We start from the raw sequence: 18,729 nt of genomic DNA on the forward strand, positions 1-18,729 counted from the left end.
ATATAAACATTATTTTTAATTCAATTTATTGATACTTTTATAATTACTTATATGACTACTTATACTTAACTGTCATAATATTTGATTTTAGTATTTCTTTAATTGTTTTACACTATTATAATGTGTTGAGTTCTGCTCCTGGACAAGGGATTTTACAGGCATCATCCACTGACTACAATGTTTAAAATAAAAAAATATTCAGCAACACCAGGAAAATATACATTGTTGTGCCCACATGACCCAGGTTAGTTTAGTCAGATATTTGAAAAATTATATGTTGTGTATATTTTATTCAAATTTGGTGCTTCATCCATGAGACCTGTTTTGCCCCTATTCTCAAGAATCACTGAGTAGCAAACATAAACCTATTTTACAGACTGCCAAGATTCAACCAAATTCAAATTAATGGAAGGGCAACTCAATAGAAAGCAATTCTAAACAATTTGGGGTTTTGTTGCAGAAAGACAAAGTTTAACCAGCAGGATTGAAAAAAATGTAAAAAAAATAAATAAAAAATCTTAGTTGGCCTCACTGATCTTGACCTTGTAATAACAGAGGAAGACAGCCCCAAACTTTTAGATAATGTTTAGTGTCTGACTAGCAAAGTGGACACTGAACATTAGATGCAGCCACTGGAGCTGCAGCTGAGAAATTATAACAGAATAACAGAAAAACACTGAGAGAATTAAAAATACTTTTTCTGTCTTCTCCAAACATTTAAAGAAAAAAAAAGTGCTAACAAATCATGGCTGCAAAGTGACACAGTTGGTAGCACTGTTGCCTTGCAGCAAGAAGGTTCTGGGTTCAATTCCCAGCTTGGGTTATTGCTATGCATGTGCAGGTACTCTGGCTTCTTCCCACTGTCCAAAAGTAATGACCTTCAGGTTGAATGAACTCTCTAAAGTCTCTGCAGATGTGTGTACATAATTGTTTGTTCTGTTGCTCTATAATGGACTGACCTCTCACCCTTTGACTGCTGGAGATAAGTATCAGCATGTTGGATAATGGATGGATGAAACACTGCATGACAAGAAATGACAGAAAGCACCATCATTTAAGTACTAGCACTATAATTATAGTTTCTTTTTTCTAAAGTCCTGAGTTTGGAGTTCTTGCAGCTGAAAGGCACTGTGAATACATTCTGCAAGCAATGTACAAAAAAAATAAAATGGATAAGTGATTGACTCTGTAGACAATAAGTAGACCTTTTTTATAATGAAACCAACTTAAATCTTAGCTTTTTATATCTGCATCTGCAGACCAACAGTGGAAAAAAAACAAGTAGACAGGAATCGAAAGAATTAGACATGTTGAAATTTATTTTACCCTGGAAATACATAGCCTGTTGAATTTTCTGGGTGTTGTTGGTGGCAGCTCTGATGACAGGTGTTTTTATGCTGGTTTCCAGTTCAATGAAAAAAGGCAAGCGGCAAAACCCAGCACATTTCCAATTGCTGAACATATTTATTCAAAGAGTCTGAAACAAACTTTTATACATTTTTTTGTTTGTGACAGCAAAACCTCTGATGCCATTATTCTGTTGCCATTTCATAGTAGGTTCAGTCTTTAAATCAAAACATTAACCACAAGCAGCTGATGCAGAGTTCATTTCATGTCGTTTCCGACTAAGATAATTTAACCTCCAGATGAGGTAAAAATTAAAACAAAAAGCCCTTTAGTTGATGCCTTACTGTTCATTTAAAGAAGCATTTTAATTATCTTGTGTCTTCTTCTTTTAGATAACCCTTTTTTGTTTAAATTAAAACCATTCGAATGCTTGTTCGCCTCCCGCAACCCCCTGAGCAAACTTAATATGCAAACATATTTTTAGCATGAGAAACTGTTTTTTTTTTGTTTGTTTGTTTTTTTCCCTCCATTGTTTCCGAGCTGATGTATTTTTGAACCTTGACATTCATTTTTGAATAGAAAAACCTAAAAAACAAAACAAAACAAAAAAAAAAACAGCCGCTGTAAACTGAATTATATTCAAATACAGAGAGATATTTTTGGACTTGTTCATGAAGCTGCATAAAGGAGAAGACCACATCAGTCAGGGTTAATAATCAGCTGCAGCTCCTTCGGTGTGAATACCTCAAGTAGAATTGGTCTGATTACTTATTACTGTATTAACTTTAGTAGAAAGGTGCTTGCTGGGTGAACTTAGTGTTGATCGCGATGGTCAGGGTCAAGTAGCTGCCGCAGCGATATGGGAGGACAGGATGGGTAAAAATGGTTCTCTGACTCAGTGAGTGGCATCTCTTGGAAGAACTGCTCAGTGTCTCTGGCTGCAGGAATGCTGCCGAGCACGATCTGAATGGCTCTTTGTTCGTGGAAATGACCTTCATTCTTTGATCTGTGGTGAAGAGAAAATCCCAACCAAACAGATGAGACTTTGTCTCAAAATGGAAATTATCTGTACGCAATCTGAGGTGTGCAAGACACAAATAAGTTTACGTCGCCTGAATAGTTCCATCTTACCTCTGTGACGACACCTGCAGCGATGGTGGAGCCGACGTATCTCAACATGAAGCGGCCCAGTTCTTTGTAGTCCTTGTACAGCTCTAATGACACCGGCCTCTGGGTCTGAATCTCCACAATGGCATTCATGCCCTTACTCAAACACCTGAGTGAGAAACACGAGCAGGAGATTTTCTAACCTATTTGGACGTGTGGGTATTTAACATAAAATTTGACAATATGGGAAAAAACAAATAACCACATAACTAAAATTGAAGCCTTTGTTTATATAAAACGTAATGAAAACTAAGGAGAAGCAAACATTTGTTACCACTTAAAATGGCTAAAGATCACAACAGGCGTGTTGAACAGAAGGCAACACCAGCAAATAGGGGCTGGAGTGTCGGATAGAATACACCTTTTTGATTCCCTCTTTTGTTTAATGAATAAAACTAGATTACATCAAATATGAAAAAAAAAATATATATATATATATATTAAATGTCAATGTGGCAACATTTGTTTAGAAGAACTGACTATTTGATAGATGTCATATTTTTCTGACTATAAATCTAATTCAATGTTTTATACAAATATATTTGAAAACACAGAATTTACATAATTTAAGAACAAAAAAAATATATACCGATGAATTATTTTAACCAATACAAATCAACCTTAACACACGCACTAACGCTTACGTTGTGGTTTTAAATGTACGAGAAGCAGCATCAAAGTAGCTCTCAGTGACTGAACTTTACATTAATAAATGTAAAAGAAATGCAGTGACACTCTTCCCAGAAACTCACTTTGGCTTCTTCTTTAGGACTTCACCGCTGCTCTTGTGCAGAACGCTGATTAGTTTCTTAATGGTGGCCGGCTCACTGACTGTCTGGTAATGCAACAGTACCTGTGCAAAAAAAACAAAAACAAAAAAAAAACCCCACAAAAACTCATTTTTAAGATGCTCGCACAAACTGTTATCAATGTCTTCCAGAGAGAAGAACACAATACACATTCACCAGATTAAGACTAAGCTGTGAATGTTTTGTGACACTTACCGGAAAGCCTTGTGTGATGGGAACCTCGATATTGAAGAGCAGGATTCTGGCTCTGAATCGAGTACAGACTCGAATCGGCTCCTTGGGGTCACAGAACACACAGCCGACACTGTAGGGAAGCAGAACAACAAGCAGGCAGAATGCTTTGAGTTAAGAACATACATGTGGCTCTGTAAGACGCCACACACACCCAAAAAGTGATGCTCTGAAGGTGGATTAATCATAAAAATGAAACAACTTTTGTTTATTAAAGAAAATATTCTGTAGGTTTACTTAATCTTGATGATGTCCATCCCAGTCACGGTGAGGCTGACGTGGTCTCCGGCTACGGCCCAGTCCAGCGCCTCATCATGAAGAGTGATTCCTGCAGCACAAAAACACAGAGCGCAAGTCAGTCGGTGGCCACCTGGTGGCAGTGTTTATCTTCAGAAACTCAGTCGCAAAACAGACAAATGAACAAAATCGAAGCTCAATAAGTCATGTGAAATTTATTGAATTTCCTGCTTCCAAACAGAAATGTGCTTCTAACGTATGAGAAATTTAAAAGAGGACTAACTGATACAGATTCTGAGGGAACACATTTTGGTTAAATAAACAGAGTTCATGATGAAAAGTGTGACACAGTGCTTACCTTTAACTGTGCAGGTTTCATTGGGAGGCATTGCCAGTATTTTGTCTCCTGTCTGAATAAAACCAGCCTCAATCTTCCCTGTAACACAGAAGCCTGAGCCCTGGTCTGCAAATAGATTCACACATGTAAGGACATGCATGTAAAAATATGAAAAGAAAGAGACATCTGCAACATTTTTAACACGCAAAGGTGATTTATTTATTTATTTATTTATTTATTTATTTATTTATTTTTTACCTTTGAACACATCTGAGACGCACAGTCTGAAAGGTTTGTCTATTGACCGCTGAGGGGCTTTGAATGCATCTTGAGGGCAAAAACGACAGACAGAAAAGGAGGAAGTCAAAACCATCAGTAGTAGGAAGAAGACTGGTAAATATTATGAGAAGTCTGATAACATATGGCACTGAATCATTTTCTGTGGTACCAGACAGAGTCTGGATGGTCAGCACTTTGACGGACCCAACTCAGTACACACGCACGCAAAACTGGAAAGAAACCAGACTTGATACATCAATGAATTTAGCAATGTGCTCAGACTAAACAGTAGGCTGGTTTCTGTTTACTCAGTTTGTTAAACTATTCCATATTATAAGGTAAGTAGGGTGCAAACATGCAAAAACAAACAAATATAATCATCACATTTGTTTGCAAATTTGTAGTTTGCAATGTTATTTGACAAAATAGAGCTGTATTAAAGTGGCAAACTGCTTTAAAAGCCATTGAGTGTGGATTACCAATCTGCTCCAGCAGGCTGGGTCCACTGTACCAAGATGTCAGCTCTGATACTGTGCTTCTTGCAGTGAGATTTTCTCCTGAGAGGCCGCTGGTGGGGACGAAGAAAACATCGGACTCCTGGAGAAACAGACAGGTCCAGGATGAAACCAAACAAGGACTGGAAAATACTCTTTTCCCAGCTCATTGTTTATAAGCAGCATTAGAGCAGTAACACGGGGTGACACAGGTTTGGTTCAAACCCCACCTTGAATCCCGCCTGCTTCAGAAAATGGCCAAGTTTTGAGCTGATTTCTTGGAAACGCTCCTTTTGCCAGTTTACCTAAATCAGAGACACACACACACACACACACAAAGGAAATAAAACAAGAAGAAAGTTTCCCTGTCAGCAAGGCAGTGAAATCGAAATTTGTCAGCAACATACCGGAGATTGTAGGAAACAAAAATACACAAGTGCAGTTTCATAATGCTGCTTTTGCATCGGATAGAAACATGTCGGTGTAAAACTGATTGTGCTGAAACTCAGAAAATATATTTCGCCAACTGTAATTGTAATACATATGCCAAATTAGACCTTTTGCTACCTTGTGTTTCCTTTCTGCAGAAATAATAATAAAAAAATAATATACAGTAATTACTAGAAAGCCTAAAAATCTAAGTGAAAAAGCATTTTTTGTTTTGTACAGCTTTTGAAATTTCAGCATCCCAAACATCCATCTGTAAATATAAATCAAGATTAGCCTTACAAGAGCAGATGTCTCGCCAGTTTTCGCAAACTGTAACATTAAAAAAAAAAAAAAAACATAGAACTATTCCATAAACCCGTTCAGATATAGCTGCGTTAGAGCAGCAGATGTTACCTGGTCCATCTTGTTTATAGCTACGGCCAGCTGAGTGACACCCAGCGAACGCACCAGCAGGGCGTGCTCTCTGGTCTGACCGCCTGCTTCAAAGCCGGCCTCGAACTCTCCTCTGCTGGCGTCCACCACGAGCACCGCGACGTCGGCCTGGAGGAAGAGGCGGCGAGGGCCATGAGAAACATAAGAGGCTGCAAAACGTGACAGTGTTGTGTTTGGCTTTAACGACTCAGAGGCCTTTACAGAACAGGTTAAATTACACACACAGGTGGATTCTACTCACTAACAATGCCACCTCTACTTGTTCGTAATTGATTTTTATTTTTGGGGTGTCAGACCAAAGACGGCTGAACATAAATGCAGACCACATGTGCAGGCTTTGATTTGTAAGAAATCTGGAAAGCCCATGTCTCCTTTTCGTTCCACTTCATAACTATGTGACACTGTGTTGGTATTTGATAAAAAATAAAAACTCATGTAAAACATCAAGGGATATAAATACTTTTTACTCTCTCTTAACAAAGAGACAGCACAGATGTGCAATATTAAGTGCGAACCAACAATAAATGCTAATATTTAAGTGTAGTGTTTAAAAATGACAGCGTTGACTTTTGATTGTTCTCCAAATTCAATCACAGCCTATGGTAATCAGGATTATTTATCCGCCAAATTAAAATAGCTGTGAGAATATGAATGTAAACAAGCATAAAGAACAATAACATCTGATTGCAGGTGAAAATAATAATAATAATAATAAAAAAAAAAAAAAAAACCACAAAAAAATTACAGTTTATTATCCATGCTCTCTATGATATCCTTGGCATTTGTTTTGGAAGAAGTTCATGTTTTGGTGTTTGATGCCATATTTCGTAGCTGACTTTTTTTATTTCTTGATAACACAAAAAGTGTTACGCGTTTTGCTGCTACACCTCATTCTTTGTGGACGTAGCTTTTGTGCACTCATTCCTTGAGCCATGAGTTGCTGTGATGCATTGTGGGATATATGCAGTGTGACTGGTGTGACTGCAATCTAAATGACTGGGGGTGGGGGGCGTTAAAAAAAAGACTTGAAATGATCTTATGGGTCAGATCATTATCATCAGCAGCAGCAGCTTTATTTATAAAGAGCTTTAATAACAGCTTCAGCTGAACAGAGCTAATAGCATGAGAGATCAATATGAGAAAAGGAAACATCAAATAAATCTATATCAATAAAAGTTGAGTAAAATCAAGTTTCAGTCGGGTTGAAGGCCGATGAGTAATAATAAGATGTAGATTCAGTTTGACATGTCTCCAACAGAGCAATGTTTTGTAAAACTAAACCATTACCTGGCACTGGCAAAAAAAAACCCAAAAAACAACCAATTAATATAAAAGCATAGTGAAGCTGCTGCAGAATTTTGGTAAACGTTTATCAAAGTATTCTGGTGGTTAATGTCGAACAGCTAAAGTTTCCTTTAAACGAAGTCGTGAAGCAGGACGATAATCCCAAACTTGTACGCAAATCTAAACTGGAATGTCTGAAAAAGAAATTAACAAGGGCGATTGCTCACAGTCTGACTTCTGATGTCAACCCAAATAAAATGCTGTGAACTGAAAAGTGTGTGCAAACAAGCTCCAAAAAGCACTCAATGAATAAAGGCCACACCGTAGAGAGCTAAAATCCCCAGATAATGTTGTGAAAGACTGATAAGATCTTGCAGAAGTTGATTAGTTCAATGTCATTCAGATGGTTTTATAAGCTACTGAATCATGCGGTCGTGTTTTCCACACACTATTTCTGCATGTAAACACATATCGCAGTTAAAATAAATGTTCTCAAAGTAAATTCGTAAATTCAACCCCTGATATTGGCTGCAAAACCTGACATTTACCCAAGAATTTATAAACAAACATATAGGACGCAATAAACGTCTTCTGAGGCCCACATATCATGGACGTGATCATGACTAAGGAGTTTGTCTGAAACAGAAACCCCTTACTCACTACAGAAAGAGGCTAAACGTGAGGACAGTCATACAGAAAAAAGAGAAATTACACAAATTCTTCACGAAAAGAGAGAGGAGACAAGCACACCCATGCCTGCAAAGATACCTGGTGACACAGCAGCAAAAACCACAGAAATGATGCTGACGGGTGTGGCAAGATGTTGGTGCACGGAGCACAGGGGAGGGGCAGAAAAGATTCGAATCAAGAGGCTTGTTGAGATATGAGAGGAGTCATAAAAAAAATAACCTGGAAAAAAAAATATCCCCGGTTATTAAGCCAACAGTTGGTATCCTAAGTAACCCATAAACACCTAAACATTCTAGTAAAACGTTCATGCACTAGAAGCAGACATTTATTGTAAAGACATATGTATAATAGTTGCTAATAATCCAAAATTCATTAAAAGTGCTACTAGTAAAATCAAAGAGTCAAAACTGTTGTACATGGTATTCTTCTGAATGTCTGCTATCACTGTCACACAAAAAAAAAGATTCAATGTTTTTTTGTTTTTTTTCCAGTGTTCTCCAGTAACTGCAGTGAGTTAATGGCTTCATTTATATGCAGTGTGCAGGCTGCTTTGGAGTTTGGCCGGGTGTACCTGTGCAGCGCCTGTGATCATGTTGGGAATGAAGTCTCTGTGTCCCGGAGCGTCCATCAGAGTCACCACCTTAGAGTTTGTCTCAAACTTTGTCATGCCCACATCCATTGTCACCCCTCTAGAGTAAAACGCAAAAAAAATAAAAAATAAAAAATAAAAAAAAACAATTCAAGAGACATTTCAACCATCTGTTCTTATCAGATTAAAAATAAATACATGTACATGCGTAGCAGGTGTAAAAAGTGTATAAACAAGGAAATCCTGCTATCAGATTGCTGAGTCGTCCAAAAGCCTTTTGATGCAGATTTAAAACTAGGCGTGGCTCTCGATATATTGTGTGTCTACTTCAGATGTTACTGGTGAGTACGGATGTATTCCCACCCATGTCACTTTCTGTTTCTGAAAATATTTCGCTTCCGTTTTGTTCTCGTCATAAAAACAGAGATGCCGTGCGAGGACAAGCAGCGGCTCACAAAAGTATGCACGCCCCTTGGACCTTTTCGCATTTTGTCAAGTCACAAATGCAAGCTTTAGTGTACTCTATTTGCATTTCACACGATAAACCTGGTTTTTAAACACATTGTAGAAATAAAAACAAAATTTAAAGCGTGACGCGCAGTGGTATTCAAATTACTCGGCTGCAGAGTCAAAATTTTTAAGAACCATGTTTTCCTGCAGTTACTTCTGCAAGTTTCTTGGAGTGCACATCAATGGACCATTTTTGACCATGTTCTGCTTGAGCTGGAGCTTTATTTGCTGAATGGAGAGAAAGAGTAATGTAATCATCAACTGTCAAATCAGTCACAGACTCTGAACTGGTTTAGGTCTGAGGCATCTTTATGGTCACCCGTTTCCCATCCTCAAAGTCTTTCGCGTCAACTAAAAGCTTTTCTTACAATCATCCTAATATTTAACTCTCTCCACAGATTCAGATCTCTTGCAGTGTCGCTAAAAAATATTGAAATTATTTCTAGACAAAGAAAGCATTGCTTCTCAGATTTTACAAGGAAGAACATATGGAATCCCATACATATTTTCACTTCACAATAAAGCACTTTGTGCTGGTCTATCACACCAAATCCCAACTTCATGCAATCAGTTTTGTGACCAACGTGACAAAATGCAAAAAAGTTCAGTGGGTATGGAATATTTTGCAAGATATTTTATTTTCATATATTAACTGTTTTTACAACATGTTGTCTTTGTAATAATTGTTTTGCTGGGTCTGTTCGATGAACATGGTGACCCTTTGTCTGCTGTGTATCAAAGAGAAGTTAGACGGCAATATTTTTTACAGCATGGAGTCACGCTGGGCCCTGTTCACGATCATCAAAACTATCTGTGTGCATTTCAACTTTTTTTTTTTTTTTTTTGCAGCTTGTACTCAGCTTTGTTGTGCAGTTTTATCAATCAGACGGTAGCTACCTGTCCCTCTCCTCGCCGGTTTCGTCCAGAACCCAGGCGTAGGCAAAGGAGGCCTTTCCAGCCTTTTTCGACTCCTGTTCGTACTTGTGCATGGTGCGCTTGTTGACGTTCCCCAGCAGATAAAGCAAGTGGCCCATCAGGGTGCTCTTACCTGCGTCCACATGACCTGCAGAGAAGAGAGACAACACATGAGGCAAGGTAGTTTTGAAACAAAGCTGAGGATGCTGAGTGGATGCAGGGTGGCGAGGACAGATAAAGAAAGGAGGAAGAATGTGCTAATAATGACAAGCTAGGTAGCAGAGGGGAGAAGATAAAGCATGGCAAAGAGAAACCACAGGCGGGAGAAGGAAACAGAAGAGTTGTGCAAGTGGAGAGAGGCAGACAGAAATGGGAACAAGGATGGAGGGTGACAGGGGGAGGGGGGCCGTGGTAACACGAATGGTTTCATTCTCTATGGGAAACTAGAATCATCTGCACTTCTGAAACTACCAAGTCACTTTTTCTGGTGTAACTGAGAATGAAAAGATGATTGAGCAACTGTGCTGGGTCTGAAGTCAACACATCCATGCATACCAAACATGGGCAAAACTAAAACAGCAACACTGGTAATAAAGGTGCAACTAATCTTCCTTGACTTTATTGCTCGGCTTCTTGCACAAAAAACAACTACACCTGTACTGAAAGATATATATATTTTTCTAACTCTTGTGCATAAAGATATTCCCTCCAAGTTACTTTCCCAGACAACTGTGCTTTCATCCTACCTATTACTACTAAATTTAACAGAGGTTTGCCCCCTTGTCTCCTCTCCAGCTCTGCCTTGATGTTGATCGCCTGCCGCGTCTTTCCGGAGGAGCGTCCTGGCGTAGCAGCGGCGGAGACCTCGTCTCCGTTTGACGTTTTGGATGGGGTCTCGGGTCGTTTGGGTGCGGCCTCGGGGACCGGAGTCGCCTTGGTGTTTTCGGGGCTGTCACCTCGCCGTGCTGGGCTGGCGAGAACGCCGTTTTCCCCTGAGCTGAGGAGAACATTTCATGTTTTGTCAGTGTAAAACAATGAATAGTATGATCTGAGTCACAAATATGAGATCAGAGCATGTAAAAAATAGAATCTTGTTGAACAAGAATATCATTGAAAAGTTCATGTTTAGTAATTCAGTTCATAAGGTGAGACTCCAGGTATTACATAAAAGGTTTCACAGCAGTCTTGATAGTATTGCGAAGCAAAGCTCATTCAAGAGTTTGAAGGGGATTCACAAGGCAAGGACTTGTTGCTGAAGTCAGTCCTCCAAGAGCTGGATAGTCTTCAAGTCCAACTAACTATCCAGGACATGAAAAAATTGTCACATCGCTTTCTAAAGCATGAATCCAAGATGTGTGAGGTTCACATTATGGTTTCCCAAAATCCCTGATGATTTGGGGAGTGATGTCTTCACCTGGTGTTTGGCCTCCTGGTTTCTGTCAAGTCCAAAATCAGCTCAGTCATGTGCCATCTGGACATTTGTTTATAAAGATGCTGCTTCCTTTGCCAGCAAGACTTGGTATCCATTCAAGAAGACACCAGGCCTATCCATTTAGGAAAGCCCAGCTATATCAAGCTGGGCTTCCATTACACCTTAACAGAGCGACAGGGTGATCACCTCTTTGCCATGTTGCATTAATGCAGGAATTCATGCAAAAGGAAGCCTAACCTTTTAGGCTTCCTTTGTAAAAAAAATATGAGTTTTACATTTGGAATAGAATTACTGATCTTAACCTTTTGAGAGTACTTTACTAATTTATACCTGTTTGAGAGGGAAAAGGGTTTAGCATACCTGGGAACATCGAAGCCCATAGTCTGCTTCTTGCCAGAGACGGTCATTCTGGCCACTTTGGGAACCACTTCGGAGTCCAGTTTATCGGGAGCCGCATCTCTGCTTTTAGCTACGAGAGTAACGAGCAAACAGAAGCAACCATGATTTACCTGCAACAAAGCATACAATTGGGAGAAGACTGCAACTCAGAGCGAGCTGCAATGCATGCCTATCTCTGTTCACTTTGTCAGTTGAAATCAGTGAGGAAACCATTTGTATGGATTCAGAAAACTGCACACTAACATAACCTAGATAATTTAAGTCAGATGTAAAGCCCTGGGGCTGAGACTTGATAACGCTGATAACTGTACCGGTCACAGTTGCACATAGGCGTGTATGGTAGATATTTGAGAGAAGTGAGAGTGCACGGTGGAACCTGCTGTGCTGTGAACCTCCCGTCTATCAGATTGGAAGCTCATATTGTGCAGCAGAGAGACTCGTTGAGGTCATTGCTTTGTCATCCCAGTCCCGAATGGCCACCGGTCCCACTCATATCGACAGGTTTCTGATTCATTCAGACTGGGTTGCACAGCCAAGCCTACTGCACACTGTGTTCATGTGTGTGACATCCTGGCTCAGAAAGGGTTAATTTCAGAAGTGGCCGTTGCCTCCCGTCTCTACGTAAATAGATCAGCGTGACGCAGCATTTCACAGAATGAATCCTTTTGAAAAGGTGTCACCTCAGCAAGTGTAGAAACGGAGGTGAAAGCAATTTTTTTTTTACTCACTACTGATTAAAAGACAAATCTAGTCAGTTAGTTTCTATTTTAAAAAGCAGCCAGAGAATATATTTCTCCTTTTATATATATATATTTTTTTTTCCAATAAAGCCATCAACGGTAAAGAAGCAGCCTTTAGCTGTGACTTCTTATTTTATTCATACTGTAGATTTAATTAAACACATACATCAGAAAAATACCCCTAGGGAAAATAAGAGGAGTGATTCAACAGAATATTAATGGACTTTCTCTAACCAAGCAGTCTCTGAATGACTTGTCCTGAATTAAAGAAAAAGTCCCTTTCTTTCTGAGAGATAGATATGCAACTCGCTGCACTCTGATGAGGACTTTTTTCCCCTTCATAAAGAAGGAGCACATCTATGGCCACAAACTGAACCTTATCAGTATGCAAAAGAAATCATTATTCTGAGCACAAAAGACTTAAGATATGATTTTTAATTATTTTAAATAACACTTTAAGGATGATGTCTGTCACTATATCTCATTTTTCATCTCCTCTCAAATGTGTAACATGACACAGAAAAGAGTTCACTGGGGAATTTCACTACATCCTGCAGCTGTTTTTTTTTTTCTTGTCCATACAAACTAAAACTTCAGATGTTTCCATAACCTCCGATAAAAAGAACAGTAGCGAGTCCACATGTACAGTCCTGTGAAAAGTTTTTGTCTAATTTTAGATCAAACTAATCAAGAAAAGTTTAAGAAAAACTGAGAGAACACAAAGCTTACTAAATACTGTGGCTGTGTGTGTGGAGTTTGTTCTGAGTTAATCTGGGGCCTCCTGCATGTGTCATTGTCACACTCTTGGAGTAAATTTGGTAGACTGGCCACTCCTGGGAAGGTTCTCCAGTCTTCCATGTTTTCTCCCTGTGACTTGGTAGCGAGTCCACATGTACAAAGCCTCAAAAAATGTTTTGTAACCCTTGTCAATGACTTTGATTCTCATACATTAGTGATTTTCTTTAGCTAAAACCACAATGTGCTGCCACATAGAATCTGTTGGCCCTCTTCTTTTTGTCAGTCATATTTTATTTAAGAGACTTTAAGTGACATTAACATTTGTTTGGATTTTTTGAAACATGCATGCATGACAAAATCTTTTAGAGGGCAAATACATTTTTTACAGCATTATATTTGAAATATATTGGAAATATCTGAGGAACAAAGTAATATGAATTATCAGCTAAAAAGTTATTTTTGACTGAACTTAATTTCACATTCTTTGTTGTCCGTCTGATGCCATGCTATCTTCACCAGTATCTTAAAAATTAAGAAACCTTCTCCACGACCAATGAACATTTCGATCTGTGAAAACGTGATAATGCTTTAGTAAACAATGAAGCACTAAGTTTTGTTTTTTTTGTTTATTTTTCCAGAAGCTTGCCTAAGGGCTCAGTAGCTTAAAAAACAAAAACAAAACAAAAAACGCTCGTATACATATCCAACCTTTGATGCTTGGAGCAGGATCTCTTTTCACTGTTTGGACTGTGAAGTAGACATTTGGCATGCTCCCATCCAGGATTTCTTTAGAAAAGGGGACCCTTGCAGTGAGTCATCTGCACACTTGGCCTGAGGGCCAAACTTTGAGCAGCATAAAAGGAGTCCGCCCAGGATATGCAAACACTGAGCATCCCTTCCCCCCCTCAAATAAACACTAGAGTGCATATAAAAGTTACAAGAGGCAGTAGTAAATTGGTGAGAAAATGTGTAGACACGAAGCTACAGATGCAAAATGTGGAAGGAGGGATATAATATATGGTGAAAGATATAAAAGCAAGAAATTAACAATATCCTACATTGTATGTTTATGTGCATGTAATACTAAAATCAACTCTATGGTGTTCTTAAATGCAACATTTGAACATCTTAAATCTCTTCAGTTTTCTTTCAACTGGATTTTTGTCTTAATAGAAAGATAGGAGAGATGAGAATTCAAAAGATGGACTGGGCTTACCACTGGAGGCCGCTAAAGACTTTGTAAGACAAGAACTGGTAAAATATGAGTCTTTTCAAAAGGGGGAAACGTGTGGGGACAGAAAGGGGGAAAACACCCAAATCAATATGTGTACTGAAAACTTGATGTTTGCACCACCACCACATAAGTAAACTATTTGTTACAGATAACACAGTTGAAACAAGATACTCACGTTCACTACATAAGAAAAGTTTATTGTCTTACTTTCTAACCTTTCAAATCGGACTAAAACTTTATTGCTGCACAGCAGTTATGATTATCCACAATGTCTGTACTTTCGATCATTTTTATTTGCTTTTTTTTTTTCAAAGTCCGAAATTTACACACACTAAGATCCCTATGCCTAATCACAGTTTGGAAAAGCCCAGATGATTACATCATGGTTTTATAAGCTTAATTAAAGAGATGTAGAAGCACAAGTATGGATGTGTTTTCAGGCAACACCCCAAGAATACCAGATCCTGGTGTGACATCATAGAAAAAATAAAAAATAAATAAATAAATCAGAAATGTAAACCTCAACAACTTCAATTCATATTTGATACAGTTTGCCAGATACCTAAAGGTGCCACATTGATCTGTTCAAACAATTATAAACAAGTATAAACACCACAGGAATGTCCAGGTGGTATGCAGATCAGAGAAACACTGGTTCCATTCCCCAGAGATGAATGTGTTTCAATGCAAAATGTGGGCATCAATTACAGAACAAAAGACCTTGTCAAGATACAGGCTGAACCTGGTAAAGGTCATTGTCCAGAGTAAAATGACCTATATGGACATGGGCTGAAAGGCAGCTTAGAGTTAATGAAGCTAGAACTCAAAAAGCAACATGAAAGGACAGATTAGTTCATGGAAGATGTCTGATAGGAACTAAGCTTTAAGAGTTTTACAATAACGATGATTTTTTTTTTTTTTTTCCCATTTGGAGGAAGAAGAGAAAACTTGCAACCACGAGAAACACCAAAAAGTAATGGCATCATAAGGAAAGAACATCATTTTTGAAATATTGAAGCAGCATCCAAACATACCAGTCAGGTGTTGTTGAAGCATTGGTGCAAATTAGTCTTCCAAATGAACATTTAGCACACTATCACATTGTAAATGAAATGGATTAAGGACAACAAAGTCAATGATTGGGAGTGGCAATCACAAAGCCCTGGTCTCAGTCCCTTAAGTGGGCAGAGCTGAAAAGGCATGTGCCGGCAAGGCAGTCTACAAACCGGACTCAGTTGTGCAAGTTCTTTCTGGAGGAATGGGCAAAAATTCCAGCAAGTTGTTGTGAGAAGCTTAAGATAGGCGCCCCCAAAAATATTAAGACAATACTATCAAATACTCAAGGAATGCATGTAAACTTAGGCACCTTAAGAAATGTATTAAAAGTTTTCTAAAACTCTAAAATATGTACTTAAATCATCTTTGCCATTTAGCAAAATTACATATTTTTGATCATCTCGACTGATAGAGTGAGGGGAACAAAAAAGGTTATGTGCTTTTTTTTATAAAGTCCATGTAAATATCTGGTTTCAGTTGTACAGTAATGAAATTAATCTAATTCCTTGCTTGTTTTGTTGACATCGATGCACTTCTTGAAGCAAAGATATTAGAGAATCTGTGACATCGCCTGGGAATTAAATTTCATTCATACTGAAATACTGCAGGCATGAATGAAAATGATTGCTAAGGAAATGAGACTGGTATCTGAGGAAAAAAAGCTTTGAGAGGGCCTGCGTGACCCCTTTTTCAAAATGAGTCACCCAAAAGACATAGCCATCTGTGAACATGTCAGGAGTTATCTTAACATCCCCGACTCCCACCTACTCGGCACACACTCATCTTTGAGTCATAACAACTTCTTTAAAACTCACACCTACTGTTTTTAAATGTGTAAATAAAACTTAAATGAAAGTGCTGCTCCAAAACAGCGCTTTCATGTACAATGTCCCCCACCTCAACGTGTACAATGTCAAGGCACAGTTTTATCTATGTTTACAAATAACACAAATAGCTTTGAACGGGATTCTAATCAGCCACTTTCTGCTATGACCTTTCAACTTTTAGGCTACCACAAGTGGAGGCCTCTCTCTTTCCGAAGATTTGCAAAAGAAGAAAAGCTTTTTTTTTTTTTTTTCCACCTTGGTAAACTCTTTAGCAACGACATCCCAATACTCCCAACAACATTAAAAAAAATTAAAAATAAAAAGCAAAAACACACAACCATTTATTTTCTCCTGAGCTAGAGAACCAACACTGACCAACACATTTAATCCTTCTTCCATAAAATCTGATTCACGGACGGTTTAATTACAAAGATGACACTTTCCATATTTTCATCCTTCCAAACTCCTCTCTTAACATCTGCTTTATTCATAAACTGAATTTAGAAGTTCGATTTTAAACAACCAGAAGAACTGATAAACTCTCTTTATAATTTCGATCAGAATTTCTGGTATCGAGTCTGAGTTTATAAACGGCACCCAAGAGTTCTCCGCTGTGTTTCAAGCGCGATTTGTAAAAACTAAACGGCAACGTTAAAACACAGCACAGTGACAAATGTAGTATGTGCAGCCGCTTTTGCTATTGCATTGCTTATCCAACATTTTATTCATAAAAGGTCAGCCTTTTCATCGTAAATTAAGCAACCAATAGGAGCAACTAGTGACGCACTATGCTTGGAAATAACCCCAGCTGAAGGTGGAATTCTACACTGGAAAGTCAGATGTTTCCAACTGAGTTCAACCCTTCTTATAACTGTTCCCACATTTTGTGACAAAGAGGAGACAACATGGCTCCAGAGATTTAAACAGGTCGAAAATATTTTAACAGAGAAGAAAAAAAATCTGCTTTTAATGATTCTTTGAAACTATTGCTTTGGCACCAATGCTTAGATCCGAGGTGAGCACTGACCCAGCATTGGCACCCTTCTGTCTAATTTCTTTTCAGAAAACTCCTCAATAGGTAAGACACTTACTTAGAATAAGGCTGTTGGAATTCATTTATCTTACGTACTCTCTGTATGACAATGAGAAGTTACAGAAAGTATTTAGTGCCAACAAATCTCTGTTGTTTAAGAGGTCGGCCTGACATTACTGATTGTTAGTTAAATCCTCACGTGCTTAAATATCTGCCAATTTAATTTGGCATAGTTGTAAGAAGTTAACCAAATGAACTGTTACTGTTACTCTGTATTCTTCATTTCACTTTAGGCAGTCTTTAATGTTGTGTACATTATAACTGTAAAAATCCATCGCTTTATTTCTTACAAAAATGCAAGCCTAGAAGAGTAAACATGAAAGTGTTGATTAGTTAATATGATGCAGTTACTGCTGAAATGTATCGCTAGTACAATTTATTCTTTCAAAAATGCCAACTAAGGACAGCAAGACAAAATAAAACAAGTAGTTAGGTCTTAATTTTGCATAACTGAGTTGGTTAAGCTGCATTAAAATAGCTGGACAAATCTAACCACAATCTCATATTTTCCATTTAGTTTGCATCACCACGCTTATTTTCCACTATGATGATTTAAACTGCTCCTTTCACAGTTCTCATATACTAGCATTTCATTTGTGATTGAGACAGTGGCATAAATTATGAATTGAGCTGGAAAGCTAAATACCCCTGCACATCCGCAAGATTTTTTTGATCTAAAAACAGAAACACACACAAACATAAAAGGTGTCTTGCTAAAGCCTCCAACCTAGAACTACCAGCAGCATGAATTGAACAGAGAAATAAATCTAATATTCTCTCAAAATTGGCTGTGGAAGCTCCTACCGCACAAAATTACTCCTTACACATTAACCCTAGATTATTTCCTGACAATAAATAAGATTTTCGAAGACTATTGGTATTCAAGCATCTCTTTTTCCATACAAGTCAAAGCCCATGTTTCCCTCTTAGTCAATTTGTCCTTTTGCATCATGCACCACAATAAAGTAGCAGCACTCCTGACATGTAAGCAAAAATGCACCTGCATTCCTTTGACCACTTGCTGAGAGTAAAAATGGTATTTTCCAGTGTTGGCACCACTTCACAAACAGTGTTTGTGCAACAGATACGCCTTGCAGAAATGCAGAGCCTGTAAAGACGCTAAATGATTTGATCTGCCATAGCCTTTGTCAAAGCTGTGAAAGTCGAGAGACATGATCAGATTTTCCTACGTAGGTGGTGTAAAAGAGACACGCACACACATAAAGCAGGCTGATCGGCTGCTGTGCGGAGTCGACGTGCACTCGGGCTGACATTTTCTCCAAGACTGCAGCTTCCTGCACAAACCCACACACTGACTTGCCTTCAGACGAAAGGACACAGCACTTGCTGGACACACCCACTTATTAATGAGGTACTTGCTCATTTCTAGATTGCAGACGATAAAAATGGTAAAAAAAGACCCACCATTACTCACTAAA

The 18,729-nt window shown here is 38.4% G+C and overlaps 1 protein-coding gene and 1 long non-coding RNA gene across 2 annotated transcripts in view; one reads left to right on the forward strand and one right to left on the reverse strand.

The window, feature by feature from the left end:
• The first annotated feature begins 1,273 nt into the window (after nt 1-1,273).
• On the forward strand, nt 1,274-1,944 carry LOC107836354 (uncharacterized). The gene is made up of 2 exons (XR_001662238.1): nt 1,274-1,857; nt 1,888-1,944. It is a non-coding gene; the product is annotated as an uncharacterized LOC107836354 (long non-coding RNA).
• Nucleotides 1,445-18,729, reverse strand: part of hbs1l (HBS1-like translational GTPase) — a 25,324-nt gene continuing 8,039 nt past the window's right edge. The window contains exons 5-18 of the mRNA XM_007552967.2: nt 11,564-11,672; nt 10,518-10,768; nt 9,754-9,919; nt 8,329-8,446; nt 5,745-5,891; nt 5,132-5,206; nt 4,887-5,004; nt 4,387-4,455; nt 4,150-4,254; nt 3,792-3,882; nt 3,519-3,627; nt 3,267-3,367; nt 2,479-2,623; nt 1,445-2,353 (exon numbers count right to left, since the gene is read on the reverse strand). Coding sequence (XP_007553029.1) covers nt 2,342-2,353; nt 2,479-2,623; nt 3,267-3,367; nt 3,519-3,627; nt 3,792-3,882; nt 4,150-4,254; nt 4,387-4,455; nt 4,887-5,004; nt 5,132-5,206; nt 5,745-5,891; nt 8,329-8,446; nt 9,754-9,919; nt 10,518-10,768; nt 11,564-11,672 — 1,616 coding nt within the window. The 3' untranslated portion in view covers nt 1,445-2,341. The remainder of the gene's footprint in view (nt 2,354-2,478; nt 2,624-3,266; nt 3,368-3,518; nt 3,628-3,791; nt 3,883-4,149; nt 4,255-4,386; nt 4,456-4,886; nt 5,005-5,131; nt 5,207-5,744; nt 5,892-8,328; nt 8,447-9,753; nt 9,920-10,517; nt 10,769-11,563; nt 11,673-18,729) is intronic.

This window comes from Poecilia formosa, unplaced genomic scaffold (genome assembly GCF_000485575.1).
Source record: "Poecilia formosa unplaced genomic scaffold, Poecilia_formosa-5.1.2 Scaffold53, whole genome shotgun sequence".
NCBI classification, from domain to species: domain Eukaryota; kingdom Metazoa; phylum Chordata; class Actinopteri; order Cyprinodontiformes; family Poeciliidae; genus Poecilia; species Poecilia formosa.